The following is a 25,248-nucleotide window of genomic DNA, read 5'->3' as shown; positions in this document are numbered from 1 at the left end:
TGGAGGTTAGCTGGTCTTTGGTGAATTTGCTCCAGCAGCGGCGAGGTATCTGTTGGGTGCGGTGGTGCGTGGTAGGTTTCTTGAAGGTGAAGCGGATGCAGCGATGGGCGGTCCAGTGGAGTTCGGTGGTATGGTTGAAGGAGACGTGGGGGCTTGCGGAGAAGATGGTGTCAAGCGTGTGACCGGCGGAGTGGGTGGGTGTTGTGACGAGTTGTCTGAGTCCGAGGTTGGCTAGGTTGTCGATCAGGTTGGTAGAGATGGTGTCGTTATTGTTCTTGAGGTGGAAGTACAGGTCCCCGAGGAGGATGCAGTCTGTGGAGGAGATGGCGTGTGTGCTGATGAAGTTGGCGATGGAGTCGCTGAACTGTGGTCGGGTTTCGGGGGGTCTGTAGAGGATGGTTCCTCTGAGGGTGGTGTTGGGGTTGGTGTGGATCTGGAAATGCAGGTGTTCGGCAGTGCTGAGAGTGTCGTCGGTGTTGGTCGAGACTCTAAGAGTTTTACTGTGGACAATGGCGATTCCTCCTCCTGCTCCATTGGTGCAGTCCCTGCAGGTGATCTTCTACCCTTCCGGGAAGGCTATGGCTATGTCGGGTGCCGAGGCGGGGTTTAGCCAGGGCTCCGTCAGGAAGGCGACGTCTAGGGAGGTTGAGTCGAGTAGGTCCCAGAGTTCAACGGTGTGTTTGCGGTCAGAGCGGGTGTTGAAAAGGATGCATCTGAGGTGGTTGGGTTCTTTCCTGGTCAGCAGCATGGTGGGGCTGATGCTTGTGAAGCTGCAGTTCCGGCAGGTGAAAGCTCCGTGGATGCGCTTTGGGGTGGCCAGGAAGCAGGTGTGTGATCGTCCGGTGTTGAGTGTGTGGAGGGTTCTGGCATCGTAGTGGTGTCGGGCGTCATGGTGTTCGCAGGGTCCAGCGTTCCTGGCGCTGGGCGGGGTCCAGGCGCAAACGGGCGCAGACGGGCTTGCCTTAGGCACGCCAGCAGCACGCCAGCAGCACGCCCGCTGCGCGCGTCCGCTGCGCGGCCTCCATATGAGGGGATGTGGGAGGGAGGAGCAGCTGGGAGGTGGGAGCGGGGCGGCGAATGGGATAGCAAGGGGTCGGGCCGCAGGGAAGCAGCGGCGGAAAAAACGGGTGGGGGCCATGGGAGAACTGGGCACAGGAAGGAAAAACAAGTTTAGGCAAGAAAACAAGTAGAGGCACAGAGGAATAAAAACAAGTCTGGGCAAGAAAGCAAGTACAGGCACAGGGAAATAAAAACAAGTCTGGGCAAGAAAGCAAGTTAGGCACAGGGGAAAAATACAAGATTAGGCAAAAACAATGCAGGCTGAGCCGTGCAGCAGCGTGGGGAGCGACCTCCCTGCGAGCAGTCATGCCTGCTTCATCCATATTGCACTGCTTCTGTCATTATGCCAAATTCCTTTTCATTACTTCCTGCAGTATTCCTTGAAGATCAACTTGACTTCTGATATAGATTACATTCTTGCAAATTCAAACAACTGTCTGGAAATATGTGGAATAAACAGGATTACCAGATTTAAAAAGAATGTGTAATCAGTGTCATTTTAGTATTTCTAGTTTTTACGCTAGCTAGCGCACAGAGGAAATCGGTCTCTGGTATTCTGCTGATTCACTAAATTACACTGTTTCCACTAAGTTTTACCCTAATTGGATACGTTTTAAATGTCATACATACAACAGGAGCCAGGGGGGAATAGGGAATCAGATCGCCCCCGACTCAAACAGTCAAAAACACTATAAGATCTGAGCCCCAATGAACAGAACATTTAGTTTTGCGGACACACAGGGAGCTCTCACTGAGCACCTTCCAAGCTTCCCTTGCAAAGCCAGCTAATTGCAAAAGGCCTGCTGGTCCGTGCTGTTCAATTTAAAACAAACATCATTAACCACAGCATATGACTACAGCCCGTAAAGACTTCAAAAAAACTCACATTTGTGTATATTACAAAATAGAAAAAGTCAAAAAATGGGAGAGAAGGCCTGTGAGCACCTCACGTAGCAAACCAAGTGAGCTGCTGAATGGTGCTTGCCAGTATGCCTATGTTATCATCATAGGTTGCCCACATGGCCAAAGAAAGAAAAGAACAGAAATTGTGTGCTTAGACTTCCTCAGATGTGAGAAATTGTGCAAAGTATAAATCAAAAAAACGATGGGGTACCACTCACATGCAATACTTCCTTTATTAAATGCAGCGGGACGAGGCACAGCATGTGGTCGAGTTAGTGATCCATGACCTTTTGGCATGGGTATCGCCATTGAAGAGGGTTGCAGGTACAAGGGACTACAGCAACTACTCAATATGGTGCAGTAAAGATTAGAGGTGAAGACTGTTTTCCCCAACGCCCCTACGAAGTTGCCTAGAGATTATTGGTAGCGAAACATGGTGGCCTTTCGTGGGTGAAAGTGGCCATATGCATGCCTGTGTTTTAACTTGAGGACACTCGCAGCATTTAATAAAGGAAGTCTTACATGTAAGTGGTACACCATTTTAATTGTGAGAACAGTTTCTCGTGTTTACGGTCGGGGTCCGGTCGACACTGAGTGAGCTACACAGACTCAGTGTTGGTTAGCACATTTTTTTTTAGGTCTCGCCTACAGCATCAATGCTTGTTTGGCGAGATTATAGGAAGGCTTTCAAAAGTCCACCCAAACTGAGGATCGGGTACAGTGCATGTGACCCGAACGCTTGCACATAGCACAGAGCCACAGCATCAGACTTCAAAGCAATGGAATCCGCTCCCCCCCCCCGCCACGCAAGGCCGAGAGCTTCAAAGGAAGCCTCTCCCCCGCCCCACCACGCAATGCGGCTCCCCGCCCCCACCACGCAATACCGAGAGCTTGGGCCTGTTGTGCTAGTAACCTAGTTAAACTAGGCAGACCTGCTTGGTTGTTGAATCCGCCTAGGTACAGACTAGTTTTGTGAACACTGTCCTTAAATCGGCTTTCAAATAAGTTAATACTTTACGATCTGTGAACACATAAGGCACGTCCTTCAACATGTTGCTTGTTACACCAAATCCGATTCTTATATGACCACATCTGAACCCTCCTTTTATCAGCACTGTGGGCCTCTTGCACCAAACCTCAGAAAGTTCGTACATGTTTTTGAGCTGCAAGCGAACGCTATTATATCCGACTCTAAAAAATTCCGACCCAAGATGGCAGCTAAGCAGAGCACAAAAACAAAGTATTTTCTGTGGTCAACATTGTGGTACATTTCACCAATAGGAAGAGGCGTTAGTTGGAGGTCATGTTACACATTTCTTGAGTGGCTATACATAGTTCGGAGGCCCTTGTGGGTAATACAAACTGTGTTCAGACCGTCAGGCGCAGGCACACTCCGCCTCTTCCGTCTTTCTTGTTTGATTTATACTTTGCACAATTTCTCACCTCTGAGGAAGTCTAAGCACACAATTTCTGTTCTTTTCTTTCTTTGGCCATGTGAGCAACCTATGATGATAACGTAGGCATACTGGCAAGTACCATCCAGCAGCTCCCTTGGTTTGCATACGTGAGGTGCTCACTGGCCTTCTCTCACATTTTTTTACTTTATTTACTTTTTTAATTTGTAATATTCACAAATGTGAGTTTTTTTAAGTCTTTAAAGGCTGTAGTCATATGCTGTGGTTAATGATGTTTGTTTTAAATTGAACAGCATGGGCCAGCAGGCCTTTTGCAATAAGCTGGCTTTGCAAGGGAAGTTTAGAAGGTGCTCAGTGAGAGCTCCCTGTGTGTCCGCAAAACTAAATGTTCTGTTCATTGGGGGTCAGATCTAATAAGTTTTAAATGCCGCCAAAATATTCCAGATCTGACATCGGAATAGTAAATACATCTCCTGGATTATTTTAACCCCTTTGGTGCTAAGGCAATTCCCACTTTTACTCTAATTTCCATTGAAATTACATGGTCAGCTTGGCTGCAGTGCATGACGAGCTGACCTTGTCATGAGCATTGAAGGTGTTAAGGAAAGTTGCACTTTTCCAGCATATTCTAGGACTGGAGCTAGAATAGTAAATTAATTGTCCTAGTGTCCACAAAACGTCTGATGCCTTCAGGTGGTGCAAATGAAGGTGAGAAGCTCAAAACAGCTGTGATTTTGCACTTCAGACTATGATCTATGTTCTGTTTGCTTGCCTGATTCTCACTATACAACGATGGAAGTTGTTGAAAATAATGTTTTTTTTTAACTACAGTACTATATTGAATAGATATAATGTTTCATGCAATCCTTATTCTCTATATGCACTTTTTGAAACGTTTTTATTACTGTGAACATATTTTGGAATTTTCAGAGGCATGGTTGGGGTGCAGTACACAAATAAACAACAGGCGGTTGGACTATAATCCATCAAAGATAGACCATCTATGAGCTACGGTCCTTGCCAGTACCCCTAAGACGTTTGAGTTAGGCATTTGGAGTAGGTTTTTCTTAGATGGGATGCGAATTTGGTGATAAACTGACAGAGAAAAAAATAGACAGGTGCAAGGCAATGTCACGATAAATACGGGTTTCGTACCTTGACGAAATAACTATTCTGTGAATCCAGTGTTTGTGAAAATTCTAGAGAACCCTGTGAAGAGAAAGAGAAAAAAATCACAATTAATATTGAAAAGCAGAATTATGTATGTCGAGTAAATGCGTGCAATGCTATAAACCTATGGTTCTAAACTAATTCTCAATAAAAGAATGCAAAGTGAAATCAGGTTACACTGCAGAACAGAAATATTTAAAATTCACATTGCAGTTAGGTATATATAATCTCTTAAAAACACATTATCCACTAAAACGGGACAGGAACACGTTTTATGGACATCATGGTTTGCCTTGTTTGGCTGTAGCCTTTTTTTTTTTTGCAGTTTTATATAGCGAGAAGTTGACCAGAAAGTATTAGTGCGCCTTACATGAGCACTAGTTGCATTACAGATGGACTTGCGTGTCCCGACACCATTGCGGAAATGGGAACAACCGACCTCGATGGAGGAGTGTGTTCATCCCTGCACCCTATGGCAGGAGGTGCAGGGATCAACAAGGGGGCACCTATTGTGCCCCATCGGCCCCAACCAGAGGTTGAAAACAGAAGGGGGCCCAAGGGCCCCCAATCATGCTTTCCGACAGGGTTTCCATGTCGGAAAGGCCGGCATGTAAACCCTGCCAGAAACCGTGCATCATATTTCAGAAGGCGGAAACCTTTTCCACTAAAGTGACGCTAACCAGCGCAAAATTTATTTTTTGGGCCTTTTACTTTCCAGCGCAAAACTTGCAGTGCTGGAAAGCACCCTCAGAGTAGCGCAAAGGAGAACAAAGCAGCGTGAAGCACTGCTTTACTTTACTTACAGCTAGATTCATGAAGCCAAATTGTGCTCGCAATAGCTGCGAATTCGCAATTGCGAGCGCAATTTGATGGAAAGGAATTCAAGAAACAGAAAATACCAAAATTGCGTATTCGCAAAATAAAAATTGCGAGTTCGCAATTAAATTCGCAGATTCCTGGAGGAAGGGCATTTGCGAATCTGAAATAGCGAAAATCCATGGATTCTGCGAATTCAATTGCGAACTCGCAAATCAGTCGCAATCGGCATTCATGAAAAATCGCTAAAAGCGAAAAACGATAAAATCGCTTATAGCGACGCGCAAATTAGGAAGAACTCAAATCAGGTGGTAACCAGTAGCGAAAAAAAAAAATATTTTGAAAAACTGTTAGGTTAGTCCCAACAGGTGCAGGGTTGACCAAACACATTTAAGGACATGCAGCTGGAGCCTGGGGATTCCCACAATGCCTGGACTCTACATGCTGGTGAGGCGGCGTAGGCTGCAGCGAGCTGCACGCAACAGACGGAGGATACAGGACCGGATTTTCCGCCAGCGGGTCACTATTCTGGGCCAAACCAGGGAGCAAATCTATGCCAAGTACCGCCTGAGTGGGGCTATGATTATCAAGCTCATCCGGGACCTAGACCCACTGATGCAGCACCCTACAAGGAGGACCAATGCCGTGCCCACACATGTGCAGGTATTGTGCTGCCTGCACGTCCTGGCCTCCGGAAGCTTCCAGGGAATGGTCGCTGTTGCAGGGGGGATATCCCAGCCCACCATGTCCCGCTGCCTAAGTAGTTTCCTGGAGGCAATGCTGACCCGGCTACACCACTATATATCATTCCCCACCAGCCAACAGGACCTCAATGAAACCAAGTTGCAATTTTACAATGTAGCGCAATTCCCACACGTCATTGGATGTATTGACTGTACACACATTGAGGTACTGGGTTTTTAAGAACCGGCACAGACACCGGTAACCCAGCGGTGTCAGGGAATACACACCCAGAGACCTCGGGTTCTTCCTGATCCAGACCACAGAAACTCAGAGTCTTCTAGGTGAAGTCAAAGATTAGTTTATTGGCTGCAACCAAGGTAACAAGTGTCCTAGAAGTACGACATATGGAAGTATATTCTCAGGAGACTGCCCGCCTTTACAAAGTCAGGCTTCTCTTCTTATACACAATTTTAGGCTTCAGGCAAAACATTCTTGGTTGTAAAGTAAATCGTTAACATATTTCTAGTACAAAGAAAAAGCAGAGTCATGATGACATGTCCATATTTCACTTCGTGCTGCCTACAACAAATCATTTGGCAAGGCCCAACATTTCATCAGATATCACTGGACCCCTAATAAAAACGGGCACCTCCCCACCATAAAGTAAGTGAAGCAAAAGAGTGGAGATAGATGTGAGCGAGATATGGCAGGTGTGCGCGCTGAAATGGTTTTATGGTTTGTTGAGCCTAGATGCTATCTTGCTTGGCCACTGGGAGGGGAACTGACTTAACGAGTTCGGCCTGGGGCAATGGTTCCAACCTGCACAGGTCATGGAAAAGTCGATTAAGGAGTATGTGTCCTTGTGGAATCGAATTCAGCTGGATTAAGGCCTATGTAAAGGGCAACACATAAATGGAAGCCAAGGGTTTAGAACGCAAATGACGATTTTGGGGTGAAATCGTCACTCGAATGTGCTGAAAATATATGTACATGATGTACTCGTCATTCTCGGTCTTTTGATACCAAATTCGTCATGTTCCGACGAAGTTTTAGTTCTCGAGTCCAGAACGATTACACGGACCCAGATTTCCAGAGCCACAATCCCTCCTTTTGCCCTTACAAAGGCAATTAATCTATCCTCATGTTAGTCTGAGTCCAGGTCTATATTCCTAAAGTCATTGAGATGTTGCTGTAACATCATTCTAGTACTTAGTTCATCTTTTGACACAGGCTTCCTTACACATGATGTAACACAGAGGCCACATATTGCAGGAGCACACTGTATGCACAGACAGAACAGGAAGAGAATGGCTAAGACCATCCCAATGACCATCAGAATTTTCCATCCCCAGGCAGATATCAGTTCCCAGAACCATCCCATTAACGACCAATCTCCTTTATCCACATGAATAGATTCGGAAATCTTATGTAGTTTGGAGATGGCCCTGTACACTGTTGGAGCATTATCTGGGATGAAAATGCAACAACTAGACTGGATCAATTTGCATACTCCACCTCGGTCTGCAAGTATAACATCCAAAGCGACCCGGTTCTGAAGGGTCATAAATCGATCCGACTGGAGCTCAGCGGTTAAGTTACTAAGGGCACCAGCAGTTTCAGTCACGGTGGACTCAACTACCCTTGTTAATTGCCTTATGTTTCTGCTGTTAGCCATGGATCCCCAGAACGGCAGAAAACCCTTTGCAAAGTCCCCAAATTCTTGACCTGCAGTGTCTTCTTTACTCAAAACACCTCTAACTACCCTTGTCCGGTGGTAATCCGCTGCTGCTGTGTAGGTGGGAGGCAACAGGAATGAAACAAAACATGAGCCCGAGAAGTCAGGGGGCAACCATGTGTAGGCTCTATCATGGCAGATGAAATAAGTGCCCTTAGCGGCTAAAAACGCAGGGGAAGTCTGAGATCCAAAAACATACGTTTCTGTACAGGTACTCTTTCCTAGCTGAGCTCTGGGATTCTTGCCAACACCTTGCAGACACAGGTGACCCTGATGGGGTACGATCCAGATAGGGGACGATCTTTTGGCTTGCTGTTTCTCACTTAAAGTAGTGCCATATCCGGTCACGTTCCAACCTACATATGCAAGTATCTCATCATCCGGAGTATCTTCATAAGAAGTTACTTCCTTGATCATGTCAACTATACCTTTGACTAGGGCGCTAGTCTTGAGGTTGTCTTTTACAGAACTTAGGGGTTGGACTTCTCGTGCATATATGAACATTGTCCTATATGCCCATACTGACCCATTGTGACTAAATGGCAGGACCAAATAGGGGATACCTTTATCCGTTGTGTGAGGCATGAGACCGCACACCCAACAGTTTGTTGTGTTTATTACAAGTTGGTGTTGGTGTAATAACTGAACAAAGGAGTTATTAACGAACTCTAATCTCCTATTTGATTCGTGGTCAGGCAGAGGGTGGAAAGAATGAGAGGAAACAGTAGGAGGAGGTATGGGTGATGCAGTGGGCGCAAATGTTACATGGAAAGACAATAAAACATAACTTATCAAAAAGATCATTACGCTGGATAGCATAAAAATACACAATATTATAAAACTTTTCTTTGTCATCGTGTTACACAGTCTCTGCTTAAAGTTCATTTGTTTGGCAGGTCTCTCCACATCAGGAAACTCCATCCTCTCTAAGGTGCTGCCCGCGGTGGGAGGTTGATTCTGCTAAAGGATGCTTCCGTCAGTCTAGGGCAACTCCCTTGGACCAACCAGAACTACCGACCTAACGTCGTCAGCTGCACCCAAAAGACTTTAATCAACCGCGGCCCTAGCAGCGGAACCCGGATGGCGGTTCGAAAAACCAAAAATAAGCAAGTTTCCTAAATGGGAGAGCTGTACTTTCAAAAAGAGTACTTGGGAGGAAAAAAAGATATATTTATTTGTCCATAGGTCTTGGTCTCAAATCATAAAAAGGAATCACTTTATTAGTTTGTTTTTCGCGGTGATAAATTGTAGCGTCTTTTTCCTGGTACTGTCTGGTCCTGAAACAGGAGTTCAGGCTCCAAAAAGTTCAATCGCTCTGATGGTGGCACAGTCTCTTGTAAAATGTCCTCGCTTTCACATTCAGGGTTAGTTTCTTTTACACGGTCATCGCTGACAGGTATGACACGTGGCACAGTTGTAAGCTCTGAGTCAGTGACACCCTTCTGGACCCACTGGTCATGTGGCGGAGGTGAAGGGATTCTTTTGCAGTGGACCCCGTGGATCCAGTTGGCCTTCCCCTCCACTCGAACGGCTGACCTCGTGGAAAGAAGGACGAGGTGTGGCCCGGTCCACCTGGGCTGGTCGTTCTTTGTTCTCTGGAAGTTTTTCACGAGGATCCAGGAACCAGGGACAATGGAGTGACCTGGAGTCTCAGAGACCGGAGGCAGGGTGTTGTGGACCTGTTAATGCAAAACACGCAATTTAGCCGTCAGTTCATACAAGTAATCAAGCAAAATAGGGTGTTCTAGCTCGCTGAACTTCGTGGGTCTAGGCACTCCCCATATGTTGGCTGGCCGGCCAAAGACAATTTCATAAGGGCTGAGTTTCACTCGTGAATGCACAGTCATTCTGGTGGATAGGAGTGCTAAGGGTAGAGCGTCAGGCCATTTAAGACCTGTGCTCGCTTGGATTTTGGCCAATTTAAGTTTTAAAGTGCCATTGTAACATTCTACTAATCCAGCTGATTGGGGGTGATTTGCAGCGTGGAACTTCTGCCTAATGCCTAGCCCTTCACACACTCTTTTCATCACACGACCCACAAATTAACTTCCGTTGTCAGACCAGACCATTCTAGGCATTCCAAACCTGGGGAAGTACTCTTTTACAAGGGCTTTTGCTGTGGACAAGGCAGTATTGTCTTTTAGGGGATAGGCTTCTACCCATCTTGAGAAAGCACAAACAACAACGAGCACGTATTTAAAGTTGTTGCACCTCTCCATGTGTATGAAATCTAGCTGCAAAACCTCGAACGGATACGTAGGCGGTGCAAAATGACTAGCTGGAGTTGGGGTTCCCCTACCAGGATTGTGCTTCAGACATACCATGCAATTCTTGACAACATTCTCTGCACACTTGGGAATCCCTGAATTCTTCCATACTGGGGCCAACAACTCGCAAATCCCTTTCACGCTGATATGAGCCATTCCATGAGCCATTGTAACCACTGCAAGCACATATGCATCGGGTAACAACCATCTCTGATGCTCTGTCAATTCAATCCAACAACCATTTGCATCCATTCTACCTGTACTCTCTCTCCACATGCTCAACTCTTCCTCTGTGGCCTCAGCTTGGATGGATTTCACACTCTCTATCGTGTCCTCACATATTCCAACATCACCATTCTATCTTTCAGGGCCTGCAACATACATTCGGCTCATCACATTCTTTGCCGTTTCTTTAGCGATCTCATCAGCAAATGCGTTCCCACGACCAACATCATCAGTCACCTTCTTGTGAGCACTACATTTCACAATCGCCATTTGCAGAGGCAAGGTCAGTGATTCAAGAAGCTCATTCACCAACTGACCATGCTGAATCTTAGCTCCATGCGAAGTCAGGAACCCACGTTCTCTCCATAATCGTCCGAAACTGTGAGCCACTCCAAACGCATACTGACTATCAGTGTAGACAGTCACTCTCATTCCTTTAGACAATACACATGCTCTCGTTAGTGCAACTAATTCTGCGGCTTGAGCTGAACCATGCGGTACTCGTGCAGTTTCGACAACTGTGTGCAAAGTTGTGACAGCATATGCTGCAGTCACGTTCCCATTTGGGAGCTTAAAGCATGAACCATCCACCCATAACGTACCATCACATTCAGCAAGAGGAGTGTCAAATAAATCCACTCTCCCTTTTGTCTCTTCCTCTGTTGTGAGGAAACAATCGTGCTGTTCTAAAGCATCTGATTCCTCTGCAATTGGTAACAACGTGGCTAGATTTAAGGTACTGCACCTTTTTATGTGCACATGGCTCGCTAGCAGCGTCAATTCGTAACTGGACAGTCGAGCACTAGTTAAGTGCTGTGTCTTGGTCCTATTTAACAATGTGTCTACTGCATGAGGGACCATCACGATTAGTGTATTATTCATTACTAGACCAGCAGACTGTCGAATAGAAACAGCTGCTGCTGCTGTGGCCCTTAAACAACTTGGCAATGCTTTAGCTACTAGATCCAAAGTTGACGAAAAATAGGCGCATGGCCGCTGTCTCCCTCCAAATAACTGAGTCAACACAGACAATGCACAGCCCTCCTTCTCGTGGACATACAATGTGAAAGGCTTACTGTAGTTGGGGGTACCTAACACAGGAGCCGAACATAATGCTGTGCGTAATTCGAGAAAACTTTTCTGACACTCTTCAGACCAAGGAATGGGATTGGCTGTATTTTTACATGTCAATGCCACCAAGGGTTTGGCCAATAACGAAAAATTTGGAATCCACTGTCTACAGTACGATGTAATGCCCAAGAAAGCACGCACTTCTCTCTGTGTTCTTGGCACACTCAATTTCGCTATTGCCTGAATTCTTTCTGGGGTCAGTTTCCTTCCCTCCTTCGATAAGAGGTGACCTAAGTAGGTCATTTCTTGTCGGCAATATTGAAGCTTGGAAAGTGACACCTTGTGATGCAGATCACACAGATGACGCAATAATGTCAACGTGGCCTTTTTACAAATTTTCTTCGTATCTGCAGCAATGAGCAAATCATCCACATATTGTACAAGAGTAGCACCTTTTGGTAAAACAATCGTGTCAAGCTGTGTTTTCAAAGCTTGACTGTATATTGAGGGGCTTTCACAGTAGCCTTGAGGAGCGCGTTTAAAGCGGAAGCTTCGACCTCCTAAACTGAAGGACAAAATATCCCTGCTCTCCTCAGCAATTGGGATGCTGAAGAAAGCATTCTTTAGGTCAATCACCGAAAACCATGAAGCAGAAGCTGGAATCATAGTCAATAATGTGGTAATGTCGGGGACAACTGGGAATTGTGGCACAACTATCTTATTTACTTCTCGAAGATCAATCACGAATCTGTACACAGGTGGCTGAGAAGGGTCAGTTCGTTTTAAAACAGGCAGAACAGGACTATTGCAAACGTTGCCTCGTGTTTCCTCAATCACATCCTTTTCAATCAATTCGTAAACGATCGCTAGCAAAGCTTTTTCACCCTCATTAGATATTTTGTATTGGGGAATTCGTGGCATTTTGACATTGGACTTCAATGTTACAACATATGGTGGAATTTCTAAAAGACCTACATCATTAGGACCAGTGGCCCAAAGAATATCTGGGAGAAGTGACAATTCTGCTGGAAGTGCATCTCTCGACAAATACATGGGAGAAACTACTTTCTTACCTAAAGTAAGTTGTACTCCTGAAGGAGAACAGTACAAAGTCGCATACAATCTTTTTAACAAATCCAATCCTAACAAATTTTCACCACAACCTGTCGTCAGAATAAGGGGTGCTTCGAGTTCACAAGGACCAACAGAAAGAGATAACGGGTCAGAGATCGGATTTCTAACTGGGGCGCCGGAAAAACCTACAGAAACGTTCATTTCGCCAGACAAAGGTGCGCCAGGGAGTTTGGAGTGCATAATAGAACTCTTTGTAGCACCAGTATCCAACAGAAAAGGTTCTGACACACCTGATGTAATCACCTCAACGTAAGGTCCACTCTGATCTACTGGAACTAAAACAACTCCCTCTCTTTGTCTATGGCTGTCCTAGTAACTATTACCTTCCCAATGCTCATCTTCTGTGTAATAATCATCGACGTAGTATTGAGCTGCCCTGTCAGATACGTTATTTTGCTGATCAAACCTGTTCATAGAGATTTGTGGTGGAAGGGGACGTGTGTTCTGAGGGGCGTTTCCACGCCCTCTACCTCTAGGTGCTTGCTGACTGCCACGACCCTTCACACCAGAAACTCCATTCGCACGTTGTAATAGAATAGGGCAATTATACTTGAAATGACCCTCTTGTTTGCAATATAAACACTGGTTGGGGCCTACAGATACACGGGGTTGAGTATACTCGAATCTTTGCGAGTTTCTCTGATACTGTTGAGGCTGCTGAAAAGTATTTTGGTAGTGATTCTGACCATTATTATTTTGATTACCACCACCACGTGGCGGATAGGCTTGCTGCAGCAAAACCTTCGTTTTTAGTTCTCTAGTTTTCTTTTCTACTCTATCTTTCTCATCTTTGTCTCTATTCTCGTAATATTGTGCAGTAGCCAATATCTGGGCTGAAGATGAGACTGCCCAAGAACTTTCTGAATCTTTTAATTTTTTACACAATTCTGGAAGCAGATTGTGCACGAATTTATCGACAAACAATCTCTGACCACCTTCTGTGGTCATATCTTGACCGCTGTGGTCAACGAATGTTTCTTCAAATCTGGTGAAGAAGTCTGAGACTGTTTCTTCCTTCTTCTGCTTGCATGCAGACAACTTATCCCAATTTACGCGTATTGCAGGCATTATCGTTTTCATGTAATCTACTATTTTACCAGGGAGTTCTGCTATCAAAGGCTCAGGCTTGGCACCACCAACTTGTCGGGCATCTGCAGCAGTAATATTAGCCCATGTGTCACCTAATTCCTGGTCATGATCTATATGACGAATTTTACCCCTTAAAGGCTGTGGAACAACATTTCCAAATAACATATCGATGTCGGCTAAATTCATTATACATGACCCAGCAGTTTGCGACAACTCTTTATAGTACCCTGCAGGATTTTTACGCGGATCGGGTAATGTTTGTTTGAGTGCTAAAACTTCAGCTCGCTTCCATGGGACATTTACCCATACACGCTGAAAGTGTGGCAGAATAGGTGGGACAGCAGTCGTGTCACCCTCTCTCCATTGTGGGGGAACTTCTCTCATAGGGTATTGTCGCGCCTTTTTCCTACTGGATGTATTATGCTCAGATTGTGACTCAGAACTGCTCCCCTTACTCCGATATGATAACAACATTTCAACTGCTTTCTCCACATCTGGACCTACAATCATACCTTCTCCGAACTTAAACCGTACACGACACATCTCTCGTGGGATGCATTCCTGATCATTGTCTTCTAAATCCTCGCAAAGGAAAACACACATTTGTTCGAAAACATATCTCTGTGTCGCTGCTTCCCATTGATGGAAGACTTCCATGACAGACTGTACATCATATTTTACAGTGTCCATGACCCATTTCCGTGCTAAACTATTCAGTGAATCTCTCTCTTGATAATCAGGTAGTTGACTTCGCAACTGTCTTCTTCCCATGTTAGGGGTCGTGGTAGGCGACCCGAAAAGAGGTAAAAGAAGGTTAGTAACAGTGCTGGCCATTTTCTGCCGAATGGGAGGTGAAACTGAAGGACAAACAGATGGAAAAAAGGGGTGAGATAAGGCAGGGGTAGAATAGCAGAAGAGGTATCAGGGGAAATAGAGGGGGCACTAGGCAAAATCGTAGAGGGAGCATTAGGCGACGTGAAAAATACAGTAGGCAAAATCGTAGAAAACACAGGTGAAACAGAAGTGGTCGGTGGGCCTGGAGGAGGCTGCACCAAAGAAGTAGGAGCCAGCTGAAGAACAGCTGGTGGGTGCTGTGGAGGAGCAGGAGGCGTAGTTTGCGCAACTAAAGGTTGCGGGGGTGCTGTGGCATTCTGCGCATAGGGGGGTGGTGAATTTAGTAAATGCGACATTAATGGGTCTTTTTCATGCTCTTTTGCTGCCTCTTGCTGAAGAGACGGCAAAACTGGATAACACTTATCTATTGCCATTTTACGTTGCCTGTGCAACTGCTCATTCATCTGCTCTTCTTCATTATCTTTAAACTGCACAGCAGCTTGTATTACTGAAAGTCCCCCTTCTCTCTTATTTTTCTTAGCTAATTTAATTTCTTTTTGTTTGGCTTCTTTACGCCATAAGCAGAAAGAGTCAAACATTGCCGGCCGGGCTTTCTTTTTAAAGAGTTTAACTTCGAGGTTGTCTAAGATTTCAGAATCAAAGCTACCATATTGGGGCCATTTTAGAACACCATCTTTCCTGGTGTATTTAATCCATACTTCGTTGTAGGTGATGGGGCCTACCCATGTTTCACATATAGCTCGTAAGTCGGAGTTCCAACTGGAGGAACCGGACATGAGTCCTCCAATCGGGAGTCCCTATTATTACCACCAAGACAAAACAAATTTCCAAGTCTAAGACTAGGCATCTTCGCTCTCTAGTCTAGTTCCAAACTTCAAAGGATTATCGATTACGATATTTCTCGTGAATACACGAGTCCTTCGGTTTTGGTGCTTGCAAGTACCAATACAAAACTTTGTATCCCAAAGATACCAAAACTAAGACCAACTAAGGACTGGGAGACGCTCCACTTATACTTAACTGAAATGTCGATGACGTCACCAGAAGACTCGTCTTAGTGTTTCGCTCTACCAAACTTCAAGGGTCCAAATCAGGGCGATAGCCAGGGCAGCAGTCCTTGTAGCCGTCGGGAAGCGGGGAACCTCGCAGCAAAGACCTTCGGACCACGTCGACATGCAGGGGTCGATGAGGTGGTTGGCCGCCCTCCTGAATTTCCACACGAAGCTCCTCACGATCTTCTGGCTGACTGGTACCACTGGAATCGCCCCAAACGTTGGGCGCCAGCTGAGGTACTGGGTTTTTAAGAACCGGCACAGACACCGGTAACCCAGCGGTGTCAGGGAATACACACCCAGAGACCTCGGGTTCTTCCTGATCCAGACCACAGAAATTCAGAGTCTTCTAGGTGAAGTCAAAGATCAGTTTATTGGCTGCAACCAAGGTAACAAGTGTCCTAGAAGTACGACATATGGAAGTATATTCTCAGGAGACTGCCCGCCTTTACAAAGTCAGGCTTCTCTTCTTATACACAATTTTAGGCTTCAGGCAAAACATTCTTGGTTGTAAAGTAAATCGTTAACATATTTCTAGTACAAAGAAAAAGCAGAGTCATGATGACATGTCCATATTTCACTTCGTGCTGCCTACAACAAATCATTTGGCAAGGCCCAACATTTCATCAGATATCACTGGACCCCTAATAAAAACGGGCACCTCCCCACCATAAAGTAAGTGAAGCAAAAGAGTGGAGATAGATGTGAGCGAGATATGGCAGGTGTGCGCGCTGAAATGGTTTTATGGTTTGTTGAGCCTAGATGCTATCTTGCTCGGCCACTGGGAGGGGAACTGACTTAACGAGTTCGGCCTGGGGCAATGGTTCCAACCTGCACAGGTCATGGAAAAGTCGATTAACGAGTATGTGTCCTTGTGGAATCGAATTCAGCTGGATTAAGGCCTATGTAAAGGGCAACACATAAATAGAAGCCAAGGGTTTAGAACGCAAATGACGATTTCGGGGTGAAATCGTCACTTGAATGTGCTGAAAATATATGTACATGATGTACTCGTCATTCTCGGTCTTTTGATACCAAATTCGTCATGTTCCGACGAAGTTTTAGTTCTCGAGTCCAGAACGATTACACAGACCCAGATTTCCAGAATCACAACATCCATATTTGCCCACCTGTTGAAACTGAGTACATGTACCGCAACAGGAAAAGCTACCACTCCCTCAACATCCAGATGGTGTGCAATGCAAAAACAATCATCACGGACATTGTGGCACAGTACCCGGGGAGCACACATGACTCCTTCATCTTCAGGCACAGCGGCATCCACACACGACTGGCCAGGGGAGACTTTGGGGAAGGACACCTACTAGGTAAGTACACATGCCCTGAAATTGTACACTGTGATCATGTAGCTGCGCAGAACAGGCACTCACCCTCTGCTCCTTTCATTCAGGTGACAGCGGCTATGCTCTCCGTGAGTACCTCCTCACCCCATACCTCAACCCTGCAACACCACAGCAACGGTGATTTAATGCATCACACATACGCACAAGGAATTGTATTGAGAGGACATTTGGCCTGTTGAAAAGCAGGTTCCGCATACTGCACAAGACAGGTGGGGCCATGAAATACGATCCTGAGGTCTGCTGCCACATCGTGGCCGTGTGTGCCATCCTTCACAACATTGCTACCAAGCGCAGGATCCCTGTTGACATATCTGGCAGTGAGTCGGAAGGGGACAACCAACCACCTGCTCATATGCGTCACGCACGTGGGGAGAATCCTGCTGAGGGACACAGGCGCCGTAGCGCAATCTGCATGAACCATTTCTAATGCACCCACTCCCCACACCCATTACTTGACTCATGCATGAGGACATTAATAATGACATGAGTCAGATTAAGGTAGTCAGAACATTTTAATTTGTTAAAGCACAATAAACTTGTCATTCTGCTAACTTGTATATAAATAACATATTGCGCCATATGTCTGTCCTCCAGGAGGGCATGCTTGTAACAGCAGCATGGCCACTCATGTCAATGCTCAATGCCGCCTCCGGGCAGATGCTCCCAGCCTCCTTTCCACATCTTCCTCCTGAGTAGGCCGTGAGGCAGCAGAGGGCCTGCTGCTGCGGCAGGGTGCTACCACCGGAGGGATGGACTGGCTTCTATGGCTGGATGTAGCCTCACTTGTGGCGTGGCCCCCCCCCCCCCGGCCATGGTTGGCAGCCTGCATGGCCTGGACTGCAGTGGCCACATGCTCCAGGGCTGTCGCAACGTCCTGGCAGCACTGGACCATTTGGACCTGCATTGCCAAGGAGCGTCGCGAGAGCTGGGAGGTAGCGTTACCTATTATAAAGTTCGACAGCGTGTACGCCGACAGGCGGGTCAGTAGTTGGCGGTGTCTGCGGCGATTGAGTGCCCGCTGCCTGTTAATGGCCTGTGTGTTGGCCTCCATAGCAGCTGTCATCCGCTCAGACATTACTGCAACATTTCGGGCGGTCTTGTCCAGTTGCAGGTGGATGGCCCCGAGATGACTTGCCTGTGTCTGATGCACATGGAGCATCCTGCGCTCGATGGATAGCCCACCTGCTTGTACATTTTGCCCCCTACCAGCACGGGAAATGTTTGTGCGCTGACCCCTCACCAGTCCGCTGGACTGGCTCATCACAGCCGCAGGGCGGCGGGTTGGTTGGCGAACTGGAGCTGGTGTAGCATGTCCCACTGGGGACTGTGTGACGGGCAGTGCTACAGCAGCGCGTGCTGGCACAGGGGTGACACTGGCCACAGGGGCAGGTGGTGTGGTGAGCGCTGGTGCGGCAGCTTGCACAGACGGTCCGGGCTGTGGGGAGAGATTTGTGTCTCCCTCTGTGTCCTCCGTGATGTCCATGACCAGGCCATCGCTGTCTGTGCTTGGGCGCCACCTGTGATGTAAAGTGGACGTTGATTAGTGACATGTTTCTTACACAGTTAGGCTTCCTACATGCATGCAGAGTACCATTCCCTGAGTCGCTACAGGATTGACTCTCACTAAACATGTCTGGCTTAATGGGTCAAGATGGTAATTGTGGTCAGACTACATGTCCCACAATGCAATAGCGCTTTAGTGGTGTGCTTTGGCTGCATGACTGGGGTTTGATATGGGAGGCTCAGGAGTCATGGACATTGTTAGGGGACAGGGGGTCGCAGTCGCATGGCACTTACCTGATGTGTCTTGTGTGGGTCGGGAGGAGTCAAGCTGTGTCACACCCACGTATGCCTGTGGATTTATTGTGTCCTCCACTCGGTCCTCTAGTGGTGTATTCGGTGGGACAGTGGGCTCCCCTCCACCTGTCGCCACACGCTCCCGCAGCCTCTCCGCTATCTTCTCCTTTGACCTCCCTCTGAGGTCATACCAGCATTTTTTAAGTTCATCCACGGAGTGCTGGGTCACCCCCACAAAGTTAACTTTTGCGCGGATGCGCAACGATAGCCGCCTCTTATCGGCCTCGGGCACCCTCCTCGAATCTTTGCCAAACAGGCGATTGTAGTCCTTGCAGACTCCTTCTATCAGGAACTCTAGCTCCTTCTCCGAAAATTTGATCTTTCTTTTGCACCCTCTAGCAGATCCAGCTGCAGCTTCCTCAGTCATGCTTGCCACTGGGGTGTATCCTGCACAACTCCTGTAGGCACACTGGAGGGGACCTCTGAATGTGATGCTTCCTGTACAGGCCCTCCCTGCTGAATGAGGGTGGAACCTGCCTTCTTCCTGGTTGTGATGTCATCACTGTGCTCAAAATGCGACTTCCCGTTTTTGCGATCTCGCACTTAGCGAGATCGCAATTTGCGATCTCGCTATTTGCGAGTTCGCAAATTCTACCCGGGTATCGGCCGAATATGCGAATATTTACCGATTTTCTGACACTCGCAATCGGCGATTGCGGCCGACTGCGATTCGCTTTTTTTTCGCGCAAATATTCATGAATGCCAATCTGCAATTCCTTAATTGCGATTCGCATGACTGGGGTTTGATATGGGAGGCTCAGGAGTCATGGACATTGTTAGGGGACAGGGGGTCGCAGTCGCATGGCACTTACCTGATGTGTCTTGTGTGGGTCGGGAGGAGTCAAGCTGTGTCACACCCACGTATGCCTGTGGATTTATTGTGTCCTCCACTCGGTCCTCTAGTGGTGTATTCGGTGGGACAGTGGGCTCCCCTCCACCTGTCGCCACACGCTCCCCCAGCCTCTCCGCTATCTTCTCCTTTGACCTCCCTCTGAGGTCATACCAGCGTTTTTTAAGTTCGTCCACGGAGTGCTGGGTCACCCCCACAAAGTTAACTTTTGCGCGGATGCGCAACGATAGCCGCCTCTTATCGGCCTCGGGCACCCTCCTCGAATCTTCAGGCGATTGTAGTCCTTGCAGACTCCTTCTATCAGGAACTCTAGCTCCTGCTCCGAAAATTTGATCTTTCTTTTGCGCCCTCTAGCAGATCCAGCTGCAGCTTCCTCAGTCATGCTTGCCACTGGGGTGTATCCTGCACAACTCCTGTAGGCACACTGGAGGGGACATCTGAATGTGATGCTTCCTGTACAGGCCCTCCCTGCTGAATGAGGGTGGAACCTGCCTTCTTCCTGGTTGTGATGTCATCACTGTGCTCAAAATGCGACTTCCCGTTTTTGCGATCTCGCACTTAGCGAGATCGCAATTTGCGATCTCGCTATTTGCGAGATCGCAAATTCTACCCGGGTATCGGCCGAATATGCGAATATTTACCGATTTTCTGACACTCGCAATCGGCGATTGCGGCCGACTGCGATTCGGTTTTTTTTCGCGCAAATATTCATGAATGCCAATCTGCAATTCCTTAATTGCGATTCGCTTTTTTTTCGCAATTTAGGATTCGCAGATTGGAACATTGATGAATCTAGCTGTTAGTGCCTAGGGGGCGTTACATGGTGGAACATGGGCGTTTCCATGCAACCACCCATGCCTTTTGACGCAAAACCATATTTACAAACATATGTAGACATGATTTCAAGCCAAAAGTTAATGCCCCTTCAAAGGAGGCGCTAACAGGAGACATACATTCAATTCTCCGTGCTTTTCTGACTTTACATGTGTGCTGCACAGTGCAGCACGCATACAAAGTGGGAATAGCATTCCATCGTGTCTAGGCATAGTATTTTGTACAAGAGGGTACCCTTCCTGTACAAAACCTATGCCAGACTCATGCACACACCCTAGTGCTATGGCGCTAAGGTATGTGCATGTCGAATGGCCACTGAAATCAGCGCTGGGGCGAGGGAAAGGGAGGAGAGAGCCATATCTCTAAAGATATGGTGCACTCCTTCTCCCTGCCTGTTGCACAACTTAGCACTGCCTCAAAGGAAGCTGCACTGCGTTGCGTGCCTTCTTTGTAAATCTCCCCCACAATGTCATAGAATAACATAACAGTGCAAGAACCCAATTGACCACAATGCAAACAAAAACAACATAAATCCTAAAATGACAGCACAGCACAATAACTAATACAACTGAAATGTTGTGTTCTCTTTGTATGTTATTGATGAATACTGTTATTTATTGTGTTGTTATGGCCCTATGCCGTTGTGCAGTAGCATTGTCGGTTTCAGTTGTCTAGTTTTGTGGTAATTCTTTACTCAACTTGTGCTTGTATGCTGTTGAAGTGATGAGTTATGTTGGTATGCTGATATTTGTGATTGAATATTGATGTGTTTTATTTTGGTGTGTTATGGTGTTCTAGTGCTGTGCTTTGTTGTATTGTTTAGGTGTGTTGTATATTGTTGATGTGTTCAATTGTGTTGTGATGTACTTCTGTGTGTTGTGATTTTGTTATTACAAAACATTGTCACAGTGCATTTTTCTAATGTGTTGGTTTGTTGTGGTGTTATTGTTGTGTGGTGTCAATGCACTTTGATTGTAACACAAGAACTTTAATATGTATAAACATTCTCGCAGGTATTGCCTCAGCCACACATCTGCTTTCGTGATACAGTGGTAAAAGGTATTTGCAACAAGACCTGCACTATTTAGTACAAAAATCATGTAATAAATCCAATGTGATCTAAAGATTTATAAATCGCATCTGTTTAAACAAATTGCTTCCTTTGGCTATATGATGTCCATCACTGTAAAGGGAAGAGATAGAGTAAGGAACACACACTGCTTCCATATTTCCCTCAGACGCATCCGTTTTTTCTGCCTGTCAGCTATGACCCCATCAAGGCCATAGCCAGTAAGGCTATACTCTCCACCAAGGTGTGACATGTACGCAGCAGCGGCCCATGCAGGTAAGAGCGGTGGGTGGTGGGGCCCCGTGTGGGGCGATTGGACAGATGACCAGGCGTGAAAATTTAATAAATAATTAATTTTCCTTTGTCGTCGTCTGTCGAAATCCCCCCACCCGGCCCTACCGCCCCACCACTCTTACCTGCACGGGCAACTGCTGCAGGAACGTTACAATCACTAGTTTTTTCTTTACCAAGCATGATCCTACTGGTAAGCCTTAAGCTTTGTTGCATGAACCAATGCACATACTCCATTTACTGCAATAAGTTGCAAGGTCGCATCAGCCTACTTTATTTCCTAAAAGCGAGATAAAAATCTTCGACCTTGATAGGATTCTTTCTTATCTAAATGAAATCATGCAGCAGGATACTGTAACTTTGTGAAACATTCACCCAAGCATTGCATTTTAGATGTCATTAAAAACAGGAAAGTCACAGCCACACTTAACTGAGGAGGGCACAGTGTTTGTTTGGTCAGGAGGGGCAATGTCAGCCACCTACTAATGACGTCTATAATCCTATTCAGCAATAATCACTATGTCGGCACGCTATAGGTTGCCTTGTGCATCACACACATGGTGTGTGTGTGTGATGTATATAATGAATGACTGAATGAGTGAATAACTGAATGAATGAATGAATGAAGCACTTGTAAAGCGTGCTGCCACTCACAAGGAGCATCCTGGCAGTGCAAGTCCGGAAACTGAGAACCCAGATGAGCTAGCTAAATAACGGAGGGACAGAGTGCGTCGGGAGCCGGGAAAAGGCCAGGGGGCAGATTTACAAGCCCCTTGCGCCACTTTTGCGTAATTTTTAACATGGGAAAAGGGACTCAAAAGTGGCGCAAGGGGCTTGTAAATCTTCCCCCAGGTCTTTAGCGTTTTTTTAAAGAAGACTTCGGATTCTATGAACAGCAGAGAACTGGGGAGATGATTCCAGGCTTAAGACCCCAGCACTGAGAAGGATTTACTGCCTTGGGTTTTAATTTTAAATAAAGGGGTCTTGTTAAGGTTCATACGTGAAGATCTGCGGGTTCCTCGCGTTAAATGGTGTGAATAATCTGGCTGTCAAGATTTTAGAACCGGTGGGCTTGAATGCTCTGCTATAGCATAGGTTTTGTTCTGAAAAGGTACACTTCCAATAAGAAATATTAAGCTTAGAGATAGTGTAAACAAAGTTTATATGTGCTGTACACTACAGAAGACATGAAAAGTTGGAAATGTTTGCAGAAAGGAAGAGGATTCTGCCTACTAGCCCTTTCCTCATGCGATTTTACCAGCTGGAATTTCCAGTTGTAAAATCAGTTTTGGTTTTTCCACACCATGTTTATGTTTATGTTGATGGAACTTATAAAGCACTCGTATACCAACGGTCTCATGGCGCTGGCCATGAAAATCTGTGTGCAGAAAACACCTGCTTTCACATAATTGTGCTGCACAGGAATTTCAATAGGCACAACTCATCATCAAGGTTCAAGTGCGATAATGCATCTTTTAAAATGTTGCCCCCAATAGGAAATGGAAACATTTCATGAGGTACTGCTACTAACGCACTGGAGCGCCCCATTCCCAAAGTAATACTAGAGAGATATGCCTTCTTAAATGCTCATTTGGAAGATAACAGAAGTGGAATCCAGTAGTTCGCCGTGCTGGCAGGGACAATTGGTGGTATGTCTAGGTCCCTATATGTTTGGATGGGACAACATCAGTCGAAGCTTTTGTGCTAAGTTAACTACAGGTAATACTGCTTAGGTGAGAACATAGTCAGGGAGTTGTAATACCTTACAAATCACACACACACACACACATATATATATATATATATATATATATATATATATATATATATATATATATATATATATATATATACATGAACATTGTTTTTTAAAGTGTTCTAAAGTTTCAGCCATATACATTTGGGCTCTGATCAAAATGTCACCAGATCAGATGCCTGAAGAAGCTGACATGGTATCAACGTTCCCACTCAGTGCCTTATTTCACCGTGTTTGGAAGCCAGGCTGCCAAATTGGAGAATTACCAATAGCAAAGTTGTAACTGCTGGTTCTTTTTTCACCCACATTCCTTAAAGGGCACTTCTGGGCATTACCAGGTGGTTGCAGTATAATTGTTAATCCCCTGAAGTAACTTCTAGAAACATTTGTAAAAGTGCAGCCTAAATCGTGCCCAGTCACTTGTGCTTTTTTAGGGCTCGCCTGCTGATGCGCATGCGCATAGCTGGCGAAGCTCTATAGTGGCTTATCCAGACTTTAACCACTGGCGATTCCACTGGCGATTCCATGCAGTGCATGTGCACTTTTTAGGTCATTGCGCAAGCGCAAGCCCTATAAAGCGCGTGCACAATGCCACCAGCCGCCTGCCTGCCTGCCTCGCATTACCACATCAAAGGCAGCCCAGCCTCCCCCCCACAAGCTTCTCAGCGTGCGCTCATCCCCTAATTATTCACGGCCGGCCGGCCGTACTTTCAGTTTCACGGCCACCAGGCCGTCCAGTTTTTTTCCCTCACATATCGACTGGCTGGCCGATCTTTAACAACGCATGTTGTAGATTTTCTTACCGTCTGCATTTTATAGTGTGCTAAGAAAGATTATCTAACAAAATATTAACGCTCGCCTTTTCTATTAATTTGTGCCTCGTTTTCCCCTTTGTGGCCAACCTATGTGTCTTACATACAAATAGAAACACAAACCATTTTATAATTATTTCATAAAGGGGCACTCAACTTAAAGGGGCACAAAGCTTGCTCCGCTGAAAATGAGTGCTTGGTTTCAACAATGCTTTTGTGCTAACTCTCGATCCCTTGATGTGTGTGGAAATCATCACCACAACAAAGCCATCTGTTGCTTTGCGCTCGGCCTCAGGCCGGCATTTCTCCTCTCCTAATTATTCACTGCATGGCCGGCCGGCACATCAAAGGCTGCTTTGCTCCCCATGCGTCTCGTCACCCTTCCTCCCTTGTTCTGCTGGGTGTGTTGCTGGTACTGCATGCCCTGACACCCACATGTGTCAAAGGTTGCCCCTTAAAACATCACTTATTTTATTTTCGTTAACATATTTTTTTTGGGAAGGTACGGAAATAACTTCGTTTCACAACACTTCTACACCTGTTACTGTGAAAAATCGATACAAGCGCACTATCGGAAGAGTTTTTGCTTGTGTAAGTACATTAGCTACAATTTTCTGTACGTAATTTAAATCTTTACTTATTTGGAGTTCGACCTACATAAGAGGTTTCTTTGCATTTTCATCATGTGAAGCTAAAAATTCCTATTAAAGCTAACAAACGAATCTTGTGTCTTATAATCAGTAAACGAGAGCATTATTTATACACTGTTGGCGCAAGGCTAAATATTCAGGGGCTTCATTTGAAACAGTGCTTAACTGAACCCGATTTTGCAAAGTGCTTTTACACACGCCGAGGCACCCACCACACAGCTCCACCGATGCACCCACCACACAGCTCCATCGATGCAGCCACCACACAGCTCCACCGACACAGCTCCACC

General features: G+C 46.1%; 1 protein-coding gene across 2 annotated transcripts in view; it reads right to left on the bottom strand.

Annotated features, from left to right (window-relative positions):
• COL19A1 (collagen type XIX alpha 1 chain) overlaps positions 1 to 25,248 on the bottom strand; it is a 2,464,374-nt gene that overhangs the window by 680,593 nt on the left and 1,758,533 nt on the right. For both annotated transcript variants that reach the window (XM_078648013.1, XM_078648014.1), the window contains exon 19: positions 4,533 to 4,586. In XM_078648013.1, the coding sequence (XP_078504139.1) occupies positions 4,533 to 4,586 (54 nt within the window). The remainder of the gene's footprint in view (positions 1 to 4,532; positions 4,587 to 25,248) is intronic.

Source organism: Lissotriton helveticus, chromosome 6, assembly GCF_964261635.1.
Source record: "Lissotriton helveticus chromosome 6, aLisHel1.1, whole genome shotgun sequence".
Classification (NCBI taxonomy): domain Eukaryota; kingdom Metazoa; phylum Chordata; class Amphibia; order Caudata; family Salamandridae; genus Lissotriton; species Lissotriton helveticus.
Note: the sequence above shows the minus strand (reverse complement) of the source record. Positions and strands in the feature narration are given on the sequence as shown.